We start from the raw sequence: 15,233 nt of genomic DNA, 5'->3' as shown, positions 1-15,233 counted from the left end.
TGCGTGTCAATTATGTTCGAGGAGCTCCCGAAGACGCGCATCTTCTGGGTGGGCCTGACGGCCTTCCGCATGTGGAACGCGCTGTTTGTGCGCACGTCCTTCAACCCGGACGAGTACTGGCAGAGTACTGAGGTAGCGCACCGCTTGGTCTTCGGCTACGGATATCTGTGCGCCAGTCTGCAATCTCCGAATTTACTTCAGGCAGTTTATTGACGCTTTACTGCTCATTGCAGTACGTGGGAGTGGCAAGATGACGCGCAATTGCGAGGCTTCGCTCACCCGGCGCTATTTGCGGGTCTCTACAAGTTTCTGGAGCTGCTGGTACGTTGGTGAACGCGTTGAATTGGCTAGATACTTGGTGCTTCTGACGCTATGACCCAGAATTTGGACTCGCGGTGGGCGGTGACCTACGGTCCGCGGCTATTGCAGGGCCTTCTATCTGTAGCCAACGATTATTTCCTGTACAAATTGGCGTGGATTTATTTTGACGCCAAAACAGCCAAGTGGGCGCTGCTATGCCAGTTGTTCTCGTGGTTCACCTTCTACGTGATGGTGCGGCCGTTCTCCAATTGCGTCGAAACACTGTGCACGACAGCAGCGCTGGCTTACTGGCCGTGGAAGTTCTTGGTACGTTGGCGAAATTATTGCTTCAAATATTGTTTTTTGTACTGATACTTCGTGGTGTATTGTACGATAGGAGGAAGGAGCGGACAAGAAGAGCGACGGTGTCGCCTCGGTGAAGCGGAGCAATCGCACCCTGGCGCTTGCTTTCGCGGCGTTGGGTGTGCTCTTTCGACCGACGAATGCCATCATCTGGCTGTACCCTGGCATTGTGCACTTCTTGCAGACGCGTGACCGCGCATTTCTCATGCTCGGTCTTGTAGTGCCGATTGCAATCGTCACGACGCTGACTATGCTGTGTATCGACCGTCTTGGGTACGGCGAGTGGACTTATGTGCCATTTAACTTTTTCAAGTTTAACGTTCTACAGGTGGGTGCTGGGAGATGATGTCATGCTAAGTTATGGAGATTCTTCAGTTTGTAGAGCTTTTGTCTTTTTTTTAATACCGTATTTCGACTTCGTCAGGGTAAGGACAAACTGTACGGCGAACACCCATGGAGCTGGTATTTCTCGCAGGGTTATCCGGCCATTGTGGGCACCACGCTGCCTATTGCTATTGGTGGTTATCTCACTGTGCCGGTTAGTATTGCTCGCTGTAGTTGATGACAGCGTCTTCTTTTTCTAACGCTTTTTTGGGTAATTTGTTCTTCCAGCCCTCGAAGAAAGATCTGGGTCGTCTGATTATGTGGGCGCTCTTCGTGTACAGCAATGCGGCTCACAAAGGTACAGTAGAAGATTGTTTATTCGTCGCGGAACTTCTAACAACGGCGCTAACTCTTCTCGTGCAACTTAAGAGTTCCGCTTCGTTCTACCGCTGCTCCCTCCCGCATTCGTGTATGCTGGGTATTGCCTGCGTAACCTCGAGCGCAAGCTGTATGCCCAGTTTCGAGAAAGAACGCAGTGGAATTTGCTTCGACTTGCTGTATTTTCAGTCGTCGTGCCGAATGTGCTCAGTGCCTACTACCTGTCACGAATCCACCAGGTACGTTGGATGGCGACTTGGTGGCAAGTTTTGAGCCATAAGAAGCACTACATGTAATATTCTGACTTGTTATCATGTACACGTAGCGAGCCCCAGCTGAGGTAATGGACTATCTGGCAGAACGTATCCAAGGTACAATCACTTCATGCTTGTACTTCTACATGACGTGAGATCCAAGCTCTAATCTCATGTATCCGCTGCAGAAAACCCGGAGGCGTCGATCCACTTTTGGACTCCTTGCCACGCTACGCCTTACTACAGTTACCTGCATCAGAACGTCTCGATGTGGTTCCCAGACTGCTCTCCAGCGTAAGATTTCGCTTCATTCGAGACTCGCCATAGCTCTTTCTTCTAACTTTATCGCTATCGTGTTGATTCCGATCCAGTAACCGCGAGCGAACTGAAGGCTGCGAGTCCCACCAACTTGAGCGCGATCCGAGGCATTTCCTCACGAATCTCTACCATTTAAATGACGTTGTTAGCGACTCGTCATCTATGGAGCTGCCAACCTACGTCGTCACGTACTCCACCATTGCTGCCAAGATCAGACCACTTCTGCTTGGCACAGGCTTCGTCGAGGTTCGTCGGTCTTTTTCGTAGTTGCTGAAGGTCAGGAACCTGACGGGTGTGTTTTATTCCACGCATAGGCTGCCTCGTTTCAGCACAGCGACGTTAGTGGCGATGCGGATTCGTCGGAGATTGTCTCGAAGATGCTGGTGTACAAGCGCCAGTAGTGCAAGAGTCAGGGTGCGCAATCGCCCGCAATAGAACGGTTACCGAGGTAATGAAGGCTGCATGCTAAGCGCTGGCGCCGTGTAGGTCGTGGCCGAGCGCTGGCATCAGCCTTATTGAACGTGGGCAATGATCCGCTGAGTGCTGGGATGATGAGATATTGTTGAGGTTGCCACTGGAGTGTGCGTGGGTCGATGTGTTGCGGCCGATGGATAAGAGGACGAGCTGGGATTTATTTAGTTGGATTAAACACAAGCTGGGATGGCATGGCACACAGGGAACTGGACTGGCTGAGGTTGAAGCTAGTGACGTCGGTGGCATTGTGCCTGATCACGGAAGAAGACGCCAATCCATGAGCCATTTGTAAGCCAATGCAGAGGGCCAAACTAACGGCGTCGTCGGTCGTCATGGCCCCCGCGCCCGCGATCGCGGTCATCGTAGCGACCGCGTCCTCTGTCACGGTCATCGTAACGCCTGTCATCAGAGCGACGCGAGTACCCACCACGGTCTCGGCTGCGACTCTGCCGTCCTCGGTCCCGACTGCGATCTCTGCTGAAACGGTCACGACCGCTGCCGTACTTTGCGCTGGCGAGTCTCGGTCCAAGGTCTGTAGGGCAGCACACGCATCAAAAGTCAGCAACTTCCAAGCAAATTTCTCCATTCATCGCCTTGCACTCACACTGTCCGGGGGTCTTCTCGTGGCCACGCTTCCGTTTGGCGTGTTCCACTCTCATTTTCCGCCCCTGGACCTCTTGGCTACACTCGCAAGTACCATCAGTCACAGCTCACCCTTCCACGCTTACAGCAGCCCACGTACTTGTTCAGCTCCTTGACTGCATCCTCCGCGTCACGAACGTCCTCAAACGTCACGAAGCCGAAGCCCCTGCAAGCCATCATTAGCGCTAGCCTCCCTCCAGTATCAAAAAGCCACTCGCAAAACTCACCTCGACTCTTTCGTGACAGGATCCACGATCACCTCGCACTTTTCCACACGCCCAAACTTGGAGAAAAGATCCTGCAGATCCTGTTGTCCCACTCGGGTGGCCAGGTTGGCCACATACAGATTGTTGCCTGGGTTTGCAACGTCCACAGGGGCAGCAGGCGCCTTGGGGGCGGGCGAACGACTGCGACTGTGACGCGACGCCTCGCGGTCCTCGCTATCAGACACGCGCGGACTCTTCTTGTCTTCATTGTCGTCGGCTCTCGGAGATGGCGAGCGGCTGCGGCTGTGGCGCGGCGACGGTGAGCCTCGGTCCGACATGGCAGACGTTGCTGTGGCTCGGAATCTTTGGTAATACCACGAAGGGGCAGCCAAGTGTTTTCGAGCGGGTGCGGTGGGCCCATACTGGAACCTAGTGAAACACCCCGACGTGGTGCATCCGGACTCAAACAGAAAACGGACGTTTTACAGTTTTCGTCCAATTGAAGTATGTGGCCAACACGATATTGTGTGATATTTCCATTTTCACTAATTTAATGTTTTGAACGCAAATGTCACTCTTCTGCTTATTGACTGGCCATTATTGCAGCAGTGATGGCTCGAACCAAGGCGCAGGGACGCAAGGCCAAGAGCGCGGGCCGCGAGGTGTATGTTGAAGGCAAGAAGGCGGCGGCCGAGCGTAAGAAAGTCAAAGCCAAGATAAAAGCCAAAGGAAAGGCCAAACACGCCGCCAAACTCGCCAAAGAGGAGAAGAAGCGATTGGCCCGAGAGGCTCCGGACAATGACGCAGTGGATGACGGCTTCATTGAGTTCACAGCGGACGAAGAAGACCAAAGGAAACAATCAAAGAAGAAAGAGGACTCTCGGGAGGAGGAAAAGCGCGTGTTGCAGCTCGAGTCGCGGCCCTGGATGAGGCAACGCAAAGGTTATGCCAACCGCAACGTGTACGAATGTCTCCACGACGAGATCATGGACTTTGTGACGTTTATAAGCCCTACAGAGGACGAACTACGCAGCAGAGCGCAACTTGTCGAGGAAATGCGAGGAGTTGTCAAAGGTTTATGGCCCGAGGCCACCGTCGAGACCTTCGGCTCTCACTACACGCAGATGTTCCTGCCGCAGAGTGACATTGACATGGTACTCTTTGGAGTGCCAGAGGGCAAAGAGCCACTGTACAAGCTGGCTCAGTGTCTTGAGGAGAAAGATCGTGTGAGCTACCTAGAAGTGATCGATAAAGCCAGGATCCCCATCGTCAAGATGGTACACAAGGGGAGCGATATTCACGTTGATGTATCATTCAATGTGGCCGGTGGATTGGCTACTGGAGACTTGGTGAAGCATTACATGAGAGTGTACCCATCGTTCCGGCCGCTGACGCTCGTACTCAAGTATTTTATGGCGCAACGAGGACTGAACGAGACGTACTCGGGTGGAGTGGGCTCTTTCTTGCTGCAGATGATGGTGGTGAGCTTTTTGCAGCACCATGGACGCGCACTGGGTGCTGAACACGACGACCCGAAGTTCAACAACTTGGGACAATTGCTGATGGGCTTTTTCACGCTTTATGGACGCGACTTTAACTACACGGACCTCGCTGTCTCTGTGAGAAACGGTGGCTCATATTTCCCCAAGGAAAAGCGTCGTTGGTACGATGACGGACGCCCGTTCCTGATTGCGATGGAGAACCCGAACGAACCGAGTCTCGACATTGGCAAGAACTCGTACGAGATGCGAACAGTCAAGCGATCGTTTGATTACGCCCGACAGGTATTGCAGAACGAGATCTACCGTCACGGCCAGTTCAACACACTTCCCGGTAGCATTTTGGGCACGATTATTCAGCCAGACAGCAACTTGGTCAAGAGAGAGCCACCGGAGAGCTTCGGATATGACATTCTGCATCACGACCCCGTCAAGACAGCGGAGATTAGGAAACAGTACGAGATGCGTCGCGACGAGGAAGCAAGTAAGAAACGCGCAGTAGAGGCAGCGAAGAACATCCGACAGAGTGGTACTAACGAGCCGCCCTACAAGCGCTGGAGAGGACGCAATCGAGCATACTGAGCGAACGTCATAGGTTAGTCGTTGAAGTGAGCTTCATCAAAACTCAATATCCATCACCTTTGGTATCATGATATCTCTAGGCTTTTTGCAGCAACTCAGGGGAAGCAGGTCGGAACTTGATGTACTTCAGTGATGAGACTGAGTTGGGGTTCTTGGGTTTCCACTTCAGGGCATTTGCCTTCCTGTAGTTACGTTGCTCCTCTGGAGTCATGGATTCCATCTTGACATATTCTTGCTTGCAGGCTTCACTGCATGCCCCCAACATGCTCGTTGCGCACTTGGAGCACTGGAGAATCAATCCGTGGCACATCAAGTTGCTGCAGTTGGTGTGGTGGTTGCACGGGTCTCCACACTGGAAGCACTGGCCTAGTATGTCGTCAGTCACCTCCTCCGACTCCGTCAGTTCGCCAACGCATCGCTGGTCGAACACGAAATTCTTGCCCTTGAACAGAGAAATCTCCTTCTCCACAGCATCATCCGAGTGACCACGTGTCTCCACTGCAGCTTGACGTTGCTCCTTCAGAAACCGCATGTAGTTCACGATGCCACCGTGGAGCTTCTGCACGTTCGAGATGTTCTTGTACTGCGTCAGATACGCACCAACCTTCTCACAGCGAATACCTCCGGTGCAGTACATCATGACCTCCTTGGGTTTCTGTCCGTCGTGCTCCTTCTTGTGGTTCTCGAGGATCTCATCCAGTGCGTCGAACGTATCTCTGAACGTATCAACCATGATCCTTGTGGCGCCATCAAAGCGTCCGATCTCGTGCTCGTAGAAGTTGCGTACGTCCAGCACAAGTGTGTTCGAGTCGTCCGTCTCGTTCCTCTCCTTGAGCTTCTGATGCCACTGCTCAGGCAGCAAAGAGTTACCCGACTGCTGTAGATTCAGCGGTCCATCCTGGAATCCATCGTGAAGAATCTGGTCGCGAATGCGAATGTCGAGCTTGTGGAACGGCTCAGCAGGCCTTTTGTCTCCCGGTTGGTCCTCTATCAATTGGCCGTAGAAGAGCTTGGCATTCTCAAGTAGTCTAGGGAACGAGTGCTCGAAGACGTTTATCGCCGGCTCCGGCACCACCAACTGGCCGTTGATGCCTTCCTCTGCAATATAGATTCGCCCGACAACACCCAGGTCCCCCCACTGTTCGCGCATATCCCTCCGAAGCTTTGGCAACTTCTTCTCGTCTAGCGGGGTGTAGTTGTACAAGCTGATGTATTGGCGGCGAGAAATCCCGGCCTTTTCGCCAGTACTGCACGACCGACGCTGCCACAGTGAGTCATTGTGCGTGAAAGCAGCGGGAAGATGTTGACGATGTAAATCAAGCAGTGACGAGCGTCGAAGTCGCGGTAAGAGACGCACTGCGCCGCACAGGCCGCGCATCTTCCGACAACCAATCAAATATCCAAGTGGTGACGGCTTTTCATTTGGTAATTGTATTAAATGGTGCCATCATTTCGACATTTTTGGCATCGAATCGAAGAATAGCTGAAGTGAACGTGCGGCTATGCTGCTCTGTCGTCTCCGGTCGCTGCGTAGACCCATTCGACGTTGCGTGTCAACCAGATCAAACGGCAATGAAGCTAACGAGCTTCGTCAATATGTGAGTCTGTACAATTACGTGACGTTGGAGGAGAGTGAGCTACCAAAACTGCGTCGCCAACTCCTCGGAGGCTGGAAAGCGCTTGGCGCCACTGGAAGAATCTACTTGTCCCCAGAAGGAATCAACGGGCAATTAATGCTGCCTCAGAGCAACGTGTCGGCGCTGGCTGTATCGTTTCCTCGTATTTTCACAAACAAGAACATGTTTTGTGGACAATTGCTGCCAGCGTTGACGAACACTGAGAACGATCAACCATTCTCGAAGTTAACGGTCAGGATCCGAGAGCAGTTAGTGCACGATGGCTTTACGAAGGGCAGACTAAATTCCCAAGAATCGGGTAACTCTTTGCCACCCGATCGTTGGCACCAGAAGCTCAAACAGAGGAACGAGACGGACGATTCGAACACACTTGTGCTGGACGTACGCAACTTCTACGAGCACGAGATCGGACGCTTTGATGGCGCCACAAGGATCATGGTTGATACGTTCAGAGATACATTCGATGCACTTGATGAGATCCTCGAGAGCCACAAGAAGGAGCACGACGGACAGAAACCCAAGGAGGTCATGATGTACTGTACCGGAGGTATTCGCTGTGAGAAGGTTGGTGCGTATCTGACGCAGTACAAGAACATCTCGAACGTGCAGAAGCTCCACGGTGGCATCGTGAACTACATGCGGTTTCTGAAGGAGCAACGTCAAGCTGCAGTGGAGACACGTGGTCACTCGGATGATGCTGTGGAGAAGGAGATTTCTCTGTTCAAGGGCAAGAATTTCGTGTTCGACCAGCGATGCGTTGGCGACTTGACGGAGTCGGAGGAGGTGACTGACGACATACTAGGCCAGTGCTCTCAATGCGGCGAGCTTTGCAACCACCACACCAACTGCAGCAATGTCATGTGTGGAGGTTTGATCTTGCAATGCCCTCACTGTGCAGCCAATTTGTTCGGAGCTTGCAGTGAAGCTTGCAAGCAAGAATATATTAAGATGAACGCGATGACTATGAAGCAGCAAAAAGAATACCGCAAACAGCAGGCAACACGATGGATGCCACCGGTTCCGAATGCACTCTCCAAACACATCAGAAAGCGATCGCTAGCTTCACTATCAAGAAATCTACACACACGTTTTTACTTCAGTACTTCACGAGTTCTCAACAAGAGTATCGACGACACCGATCTTCAGAGCAAGTACGTCTACGATCAAAGTACTGCTCTCCGTGATGACGCATTGCTTCAAAAGCTGCGTAAAGAGACTACACAGACCTGGCCCAAGGCGGAGCAACTCATCGATGAGATGCAAGGCAAACTTCTCTCCTTCCTAGTGGAATCCACTGGGGCACAGCGTGTCCTGGAGATTGGCTGCTTCACTGGTTACTCGGCTCTATGTATCGCTAGCGGTTTGGGCCCCGACGGATCACTTGTAACCTGCGATGTCGATGCTGCGACTATGCAATTTGCGCAGAGTTTCTTTGACCAGAGCTCGCATGCCAGTCAAATCACCGCTGTGAACCAAGACGGTCTGGAATATCTGAGCTCTTTACGGGATCACGAGCAGCTCGACTTTATCTTCGTGGACGCCAACAAGCGCAAGTATCGTGCATACTACGATTTTATCCTCAAGCACAATCTGTTGCATCCGAGAGGGCTGTTAGTCTTTGACAACACCCTGTTTCGAGGTCGCGTCGCAGCCTACGCCGGCGGATTGTCAAGCAACAAGGAGCAAATCGCACGTAGCCTGGCCGAGTTCAACAGTTACGTGGCTAAAGACCCGCGAACATCGCAGGTGGTAATGCCGCTCTGGGACGGACTCACTCTGGTCCGTTTAAAGTGGTAACGGCCTGAAAATTAAAACTTCCTCACCGAAAGGAGACGTTGCATTCGATTGTGGGATAAGCGAGCAATAGATTTATATTTTACAGCGTCAATGGCTTATAGGTGTTGCCTCGTCGGATAGCCTCGCTTCATAGTGGTTGTAAGCTCTAAGGCTCTTTTAGTCGGCTTGTTCTCCTCTGCGCAAAGACCCACGTGTAAGTAGGATGGATTCGTCTCCCATTGCGAGCATGTGGCGAGCGCGGACGCTAGTTTCTTCAGCGACGCTGCTGGAGACGGTGAGCGCGAGGGTGGCGACGGCGAGACAGCGGAAGAGCTTCATTCAGAAGAAGAGCTTGATGGGTACACGGAGTGCGGTGTAGTAGGGTGATTGGGAAGTGGCAAAGATGAAAGTCTCACGTTCCCAAAATGACGTGAGTCTAGTCTATGTGCGCCCCTGCGGTTACCGGTACTGTCCTTTTTAAATAAATATTTTAAGAGAAGCCTAAAATAGCATGTCAAGATGAAAGAGCTAAATCTGTATGTCGAACTTGATACCTACCTGTAGTGGTGCCAGCGCAATCATGTCCAGAATCTGGATTCCAATGGTAGATTTTTTATGCCGCACGTCTCGACTCGGGCCACAGCGTTGCTGGACATGGCGAAACCACACGGCACAAAGCAAACCAGCCGATAACTGAGCAGAGAATCGCTATTAGGCCAATGGCATCGCTGTGAGCTTTACTGGTTGGATGCGTCTGCTCTCAATAGTGGCCCGTTGCTCTGATTGCTAAGCGTATTAATAGAGCTTTAGCAATTTAAAAAAATTGCTGCTAAAGTATTACTGTTCATGTGAAGAACTATTATTATATTAAAAAAATTAGAATAAATATATAGTAGTTTTGGAAATGCTAATAACGTTGCCCCGGAAGTATTTCACGTACTTACTTGTACTGTACTACAGTAGTACCTAAAATAACATTTTTTTAAAATGGAAAATAAAAATAACGTTAGCTGTGGTACTTAGAATGTACGAAGGCCGAATAGATTAATCCGAGCGGTAGTAAGGGCATATCATTCGCTTTTGACAAACGACGTATGGCTAGCAGTATGAAAAAGTTTTTTAACTGCATTATTACCCCCCCCCCTTCCCCAATTCTCTTCACATAGAGTGGTACAGGTAGGTGCTTTAGCTCACGTGAACCTTTTCAATGTTCAGTGTTATGTATGTTATTATTATTAACAGCCCGACGCTAGAGTGGTTAGCTCACGTGAACTAAAAAAAAACGATGCCTCGAGCTGCACGGATGTGTAAATAGATTTGTTGCGCGAATGTTGTTCTTGGCCGACTGGGTCAACATTCACCTTGCGGGATAAGGTTTCACGGCTCATAAAAGATTCCGTCAATTTACCCTGCTCCTTTGAGGTACTAACATCTTTAATATTACAAATGTACCCAAATACTCTTTTATACAGGAAATGTGAGGATATGTGATCCCGCTAGGAGCTCTGAATTTTTATATTCTGAGAACTAAAAGCTCGAACCCATTGAGGTAAACATTTGTATTTAATGCAAAAAGAGTCTCTGCTTTTTTGGATTTGCGGCGCCTTAGCCACCACGAGCGCGGTATACTAAGATCGAGTTCAGCTGGCAAGGGGCCGTCTTCGTTGTGGGTTGTGGGTTCACTATCTAATAGAGCTCACACCTGATGCAGACAGCCTTGTTTACCTGAGAAGGAAAAGAAAGAGTGAATAGACTAACTCGTTAAGCTCCCTCAAGCTCCTACAACCACGAACAGACTTCAAGTCTGTTCCCATGCAGAGACCCGTTTCTTTCCCGGTTAGTCTTACCATTGGCACGGGTCCGGACCTGATTCTTAACTGAATCTTTGCCAGGTCTGCGATATACCATCCAACACTCCTCCCTCAAATCGCAAGCTTCGATCACCAGCTTGCACTTCCTGCGGCGATGTTGCCTTCCTTATTCTCTCAAATGCCCACTAGCTGCACTTTTGAGACGTAGCTTGACTAAGGCCTTCGTAAACGCATCCGCTGGGTTCACCTCACCCTTCACCTTGTGCAACTGGACTGCTCCGTTTTGCACTTGTTCGCATACGTAATGCCACTGAAGATCAATGTGGCGAGTACGGCGGATATACGTCGGGTTGGTAGCTAACACATGAGCAGCTTGGTTATCATACCAATCTTAAGCTCAAGACTCAGATGTGGCAAGATTTCTACAGAATACTGCTCTCAGCAACTGCTTCCATTGACACCTCACATACAGTAACATACTCTGCTTCGGCTGTGGACAGAGTCACAATTGATTGGCGTCGTGACATCCACGACACAGCACCACCAGCCAGCGTGAACACGAACCAAGTTGGTATTTTGCAGGACTCCGAGTCATTTGTTGTATGTCAAGACCTGCTGAATTCGGTGGACTCAAGTAATCACTTTTCAAAACTTTGACCTTGCCCCCAGCAGCCGAGTTTCAACTAGCTTGTCTCTCAGTCCACAAGATATACTCCTTCATGTGCTGATTGACAACTTCACTCCGCTTGCTGGTCAAACATGTGCACAGTCACAAAGCGAGAAAACCCATCCATTATCACAAAAACAGCTTAAAATCGAGTTCAATTCCCTTTACTGGACATCTAATGGTCGGCGTACACGACTTGGTTTAGAATCTTCAGTCCTGTCTAAATTCTTACGAAGTCGTTTGTTCTTCTGCTTGCCAATATGGCATGCATCGCAGGTTTCTTGTTTCTGGCGCAGCGTCAACATCATACCCTTCACCATGTCCTTTAGTACCAATGTCTTTAAGTACTGTGGGCAAATATGTCCGAGACGCTCATATCAGATCCTCAGCTAAGCAACTCCCTCAACTGCAGTGAAATGTGCCCGAGGTAGATCTTGAGGACTCGCCTTTGCATATCCGCTGGATGTATGCCTCACGTGAAAGGCCCATGTCGCTACATCCGGTGTGGCCGCATTCATAGTTCTGTCGTCCTCCATCACCAAGAAGTTCTGCGTGCGGCGATCATACGCAAAGTCAAACCCTGATTCTGCGGCAACTCCCGCTGATAGCAGTCAATATTCGGCACCCGAAACTTAAAACACATCGCTCAGATACACTATGCATCGACTTCAGTCGCTAAGCCTACCGTTCCTACACCAGCAATTCGCGAAGCCAGTGCTGGCATAACTCCGTACACACTCTGTGATTGACTAATATCCTCTGTGAATGCCAAATAGTTGGCGCGATTTCCGCACACGTGCGTGTTAGCAGCAGTTTCGAAATACCACCACCCACCACTGGTGTCCTCTTGCTGCTCAGCAAATCTCTGTTTGAGCTACTTTGCTCTGAATCAGCTTCACCATCGTGTGACTGAGAACCCTCATCCCCGATCTCTGCCTCGACACCGGCGTCGACGATTATAGTATCCAACTCATCAGCCACGAATCCACGAGCTGCATCACTTAGTTCAGGAGTCGAGGATGTCTGATGAATCGTCATGTTTCCTCGCGGTTTGCTCTAGCTCAGCTCCAGCATCGATTGAAGGTTTTGCCTTTTCCGGACAATTAACTCTAAGATGCTCAGTACTCCCACAGGTGAAGTACTTTTTTGCTTAATCTTCTTTTTTGGATCTCCAGCCCACCTTTTTTGATAATTTTCTTCATTGTCCTTTGCTCCACCACCGTTTCCTCCGTGCTTTGATCCTTCGCAATGATTAAGCTCACGCTTGGTCCTATATGCCTTTTAGCGAGAATCGACAGTGTGAACCAATTCACGGGCGCGCTCTAGTAATAAGCTCCCAGCGCCAGAATTGTAGCGAATGCTGGACTTCAAACTCTCAAACTCGTACTGATTTGGCAGACTATCCAACATGATCTCTACCATGTCAATGTCTTCCACAGTTTAAAGCAACGAGGTCAATTCAGCTCGCAAGTCGAGCATCTTGCTCAAATACGCGCTCACATCTCCACATGGGGACAGCTTGCGGGGTCACCTGAGTTATCTCGAATCACCATGCGTAAGTTGTCGAAATACTTTCGCCAGGTGTTCGTAATGAAGACGTTTAGGGCCAAGTTGTTGAAGTCAGGGCAGTCATTTCACGGAGGCGAAGCGAGTATTCGCGATAGGTCTCGATGTGTTTTTTCTTTTTGCATAGTCACCATTTGCCCATCTGAGCCTTGGGCAGTTTGCCTACCAATTCACGCTTGAGGGCTCGGTCAAGGAACAATCGCGAAGATCATCGATGTTTGAGATGTACCATTGGTTAGCGGCTCCACCTAAGCTTAAAAAAGAAGACTTTTCTTCAGATTTTCGGGGGGTCGGACCTGGTATAGATCTTCATGCATAGTCAGTAGCGCTTCGAAGCGTCGGAGCCAAGTTGCAGATTCAGAGTCAAGTGTTCCTGGTTGAACGCCTCCAGTGAATTGATCGATATCAAATGTCTTGAGTACACACCCGTAATTTGGGACGTACTGGTTGCTCTCACGGCGTGTTCTCGCATTGGATCTGAAAAGTGCTGCTGTTGGGGCTGTAGCTGCTGCTCTTCTCTCGCAGCTTGGTCCTGTAAAGGTGGCTCTTGCGCTGGAGCGGGAATGCGCAGTTGCAGTGCGTTGTCCTTTTGCGCATTACGAGTCTATTGGACATTTTGCTCTTCATCCGTTCTTTGGTCGCTTAAGAGGCACTGTGGCTGTGAACCTGCTGGAACTCTGCTCGACTAAGAAGATTCAAGATTGATTGGATTTAGCTTAATCCTGTGAATAGAAGTACTGTAAGAATAATGGGGTCATCATTTGGTCTCATAACGAGTTTGTTTCAAGCTGGCTTCCCAACAATGTCATCTCGGTTGCTCTGTAGTGGATTAACAAAAAGATGAGTTGACTTGCTGTCGGGGGTACCCTAATACTGAAGCTGCAAGTCACATGACCAACCAAAACCTTGACTTTACCTCATTCACACCATTGGGTACTTCAGTGCGTGTTGATGGGAATAGTAGGCTGCCAGTGGCTGGAGTAGGAATAGTGCAAAATGAACTGTTGATGTTACAAGGAATGAAGAAAAATTTGCTTCATGATATCCGCTATGTTCCAAAGCCACAATGTAGCCTGTTCGCAGTCCGACGCCAAACTACGCAGAAAGCTAGCAAGACGCGAAAATCTCCAGTCGCACTACTGGCAAATACACTTCCAAGTAATTGATACCGTACACTTGCATGAACCCCTTTATTTCAAGCCTAGCTTTAAGGTGCTCGATGTCTTCATTCGCAAGTACTTTATACGGACGATCCACCGATCTCGCAATGCTTTCATGCGTTTCTTCCGTGGCACCAGCACCCACGTTTTGTTCTCGATCAAAGAACGGTTCTGTGTATCTGCAGCCTTCCACTGCATAATTGTGGGATCTGCTCGACTTCACTCACTGTTTTTGTGGCTCAGTAATGACACTCATGGTAAGGCAACAAAAGTCTCCCCACCATGCAAGTGCGGTTACCTTTGCCATCTCTTTTTGCATCTCCTCACGAGCTTTCTCTTAACGAGTAGATGCAAGACATATCAAGTCCTTTTGTGTTACAGGCCGTGAAGCATAGAAGGATAAGCTCGCCCACCATTCTTCTTGGTTTGGCAGCACGTCCACTCCGTGATAATGGATGGATCTCGTTGCCCTCACTTTCAGAAGCCTTTCTCTCACTAGTAACACGAACTTTAGAAGAGGCGATTAAGCGCTCTTGATTTGTGCTACTACGAGTAGCTGGAATCTCCGGTCTTGCGGTCGTCATCTCACAAGGTAAGCTGCAGTAGTTTTATCGTACGCATAATGAAGTGCAGCAGAAAGGCTATAATGGCGGGCAGGAAAAGAAACGAGGTCGAATCAAAGGTGATAACACTGACGAAAATAATCCACCCACAGAGAATTTGTGTGTTACAGACCGAGGGCATCAGGTGCCTTGGTACCAAATGCTGTGTGCGGTGATGAGAATAATCAGCACGTACAGCGCGAGTTGAGCGTACCGAATGTAACAACGGTTCCCAGCACATAAAAGGAGAGCTGTAAAAAGAAAGGCAGTGAGCGGACGTTGCAACCTGCTGCTGAAATACGGCGTCAAACTGGTATCCGTGACTAGCCGAGCGCCGCTGCTTCGCGGCGGGGGCCATGTATGCTTCTTTCTGTGTTCCGCCTCCGTTCCGCTCGCCACGGGCTCGCTGCACTACTCGCATGGTTAGTTGGTAGGCTGTAGCTGGGGTAGGCCCTTCGGCCCCACAAGATTGCATCAGGTGCCGTCTTGGGGCTTGCTGCCCTCGGCAGCAGGTATTGTTAGCCAATCAGAGCCGCCTTCGCTCTGCTCAGCAGCCACTGAGAATGCATAAAAATCTGAGCGTTTCGTGTGAAGGACGGGTGGACACCGTGCTTATGTTGATAGTTTGGAATGAAGATAAGTCATAGGTAGCTAATGAGGATATTAATGGTGCA

At 50.1% G+C, this 15,233-nt stretch overlaps 5 protein-coding genes across 5 annotated transcripts; 3 read left to right on the top strand and 2 right to left on the bottom strand.

Moving 5' to 3' along the window:
• Positions 1–12: 12 nt before the first annotated feature.
• PITG_18105 (putative GPI mannosyltransferase) lies at positions 13–2,338 on the top strand (the record flags this gene model as incomplete). The annotated part of the gene is made up of 11 exons (XM_002997687.1): positions 13–167; positions 234–321; positions 382–627; positions 698–991; positions 1,088–1,201; positions 1,276–1,345; positions 1,417–1,604; positions 1,691–1,736; positions 1,808–1,913; positions 1,991–2,183; positions 2,252–2,338. The coding sequence occupies 11 exons, from the start codon at positions 13–15 to the stop codon at positions 2,336–2,338; spliced, it is 1,587 nt and encodes a 528-aa protein (XP_002997733.1).
• Positions 2,339–2,722: 384 nt separating this feature from the next.
• Positions 2,723–3,597, bottom strand: PITG_18104 (uncharacterized protein; the record flags this gene model as incomplete). The annotated part of the gene is made up of 4 exons (XM_002997686.1): positions 2,723–2,943; positions 3,016–3,092; positions 3,154–3,219; positions 3,281–3,597. The coding sequence occupies 4 exons, from the start codon at positions 3,595–3,597 to the stop codon at positions 2,723–2,725; spliced, it is 681 nt and encodes a 226-aa protein (XP_002997732.1).
• A 273-nt stretch (positions 3,598–3,870) lies between these two features.
• PITG_18103 (Poly(A) RNA polymerase, putative) lies at positions 3,871–5,340 on the top strand (the record flags this gene model as incomplete). Its single annotated transcript, XM_002997685.1, has 1 exon — positions 3,871–5,340. The coding sequence occupies one exon, from the start codon at positions 3,871–3,873 to the stop codon at positions 5,338–5,340; it is 1,470 nt and encodes a 489-aa protein (XP_002997731.1).
• A 76-nt stretch (positions 5,341–5,416) lies between these two features.
• PITG_18102 (uncharacterized protein) lies at positions 5,417–6,718 on the bottom strand (the record flags this gene model as incomplete). Its single annotated transcript, XM_002997684.1, has 1 exon — positions 5,417–6,718. The coding sequence occupies one exon, from the start codon at positions 6,716–6,718 to the stop codon at positions 5,417–5,419; it is 1,302 nt and encodes a 433-aa protein (XP_002997730.1).
• A 124-nt stretch (positions 6,719–6,842) lies between these two features.
• Positions 6,843–9,104, top strand: PITG_18101 (uncharacterized protein; the record flags this gene model as incomplete). Its single annotated transcript, XM_002997683.1, has 2 exons — positions 6,843–6,852; positions 6,919–9,104. 2 exons carry the CDS (start codon positions 6,843–6,845, stop codon positions 8,772–8,774), a joined length of 1,866 nt encoding a protein of 621 aa, XP_002997729.1.
• Positions 9,105–15,233: the final 6,129 nt, after the last annotated feature.

Source organism: Phytophthora infestans, genomic scaffold (genome assembly GCF_000142945.1).
Source record: "Phytophthora infestans T30-4 supercont1.68 genomic scaffold, whole genome shotgun sequence".
NCBI lineage: Eukaryota > Oomycota > Peronosporomycetes > Peronosporales > Peronosporaceae > Phytophthora > Phytophthora infestans.
The sequence above is the reverse complement of the archived record's forward strand: the minus strand, read 5'-3'. Positions and strand labels throughout refer to the sequence as shown.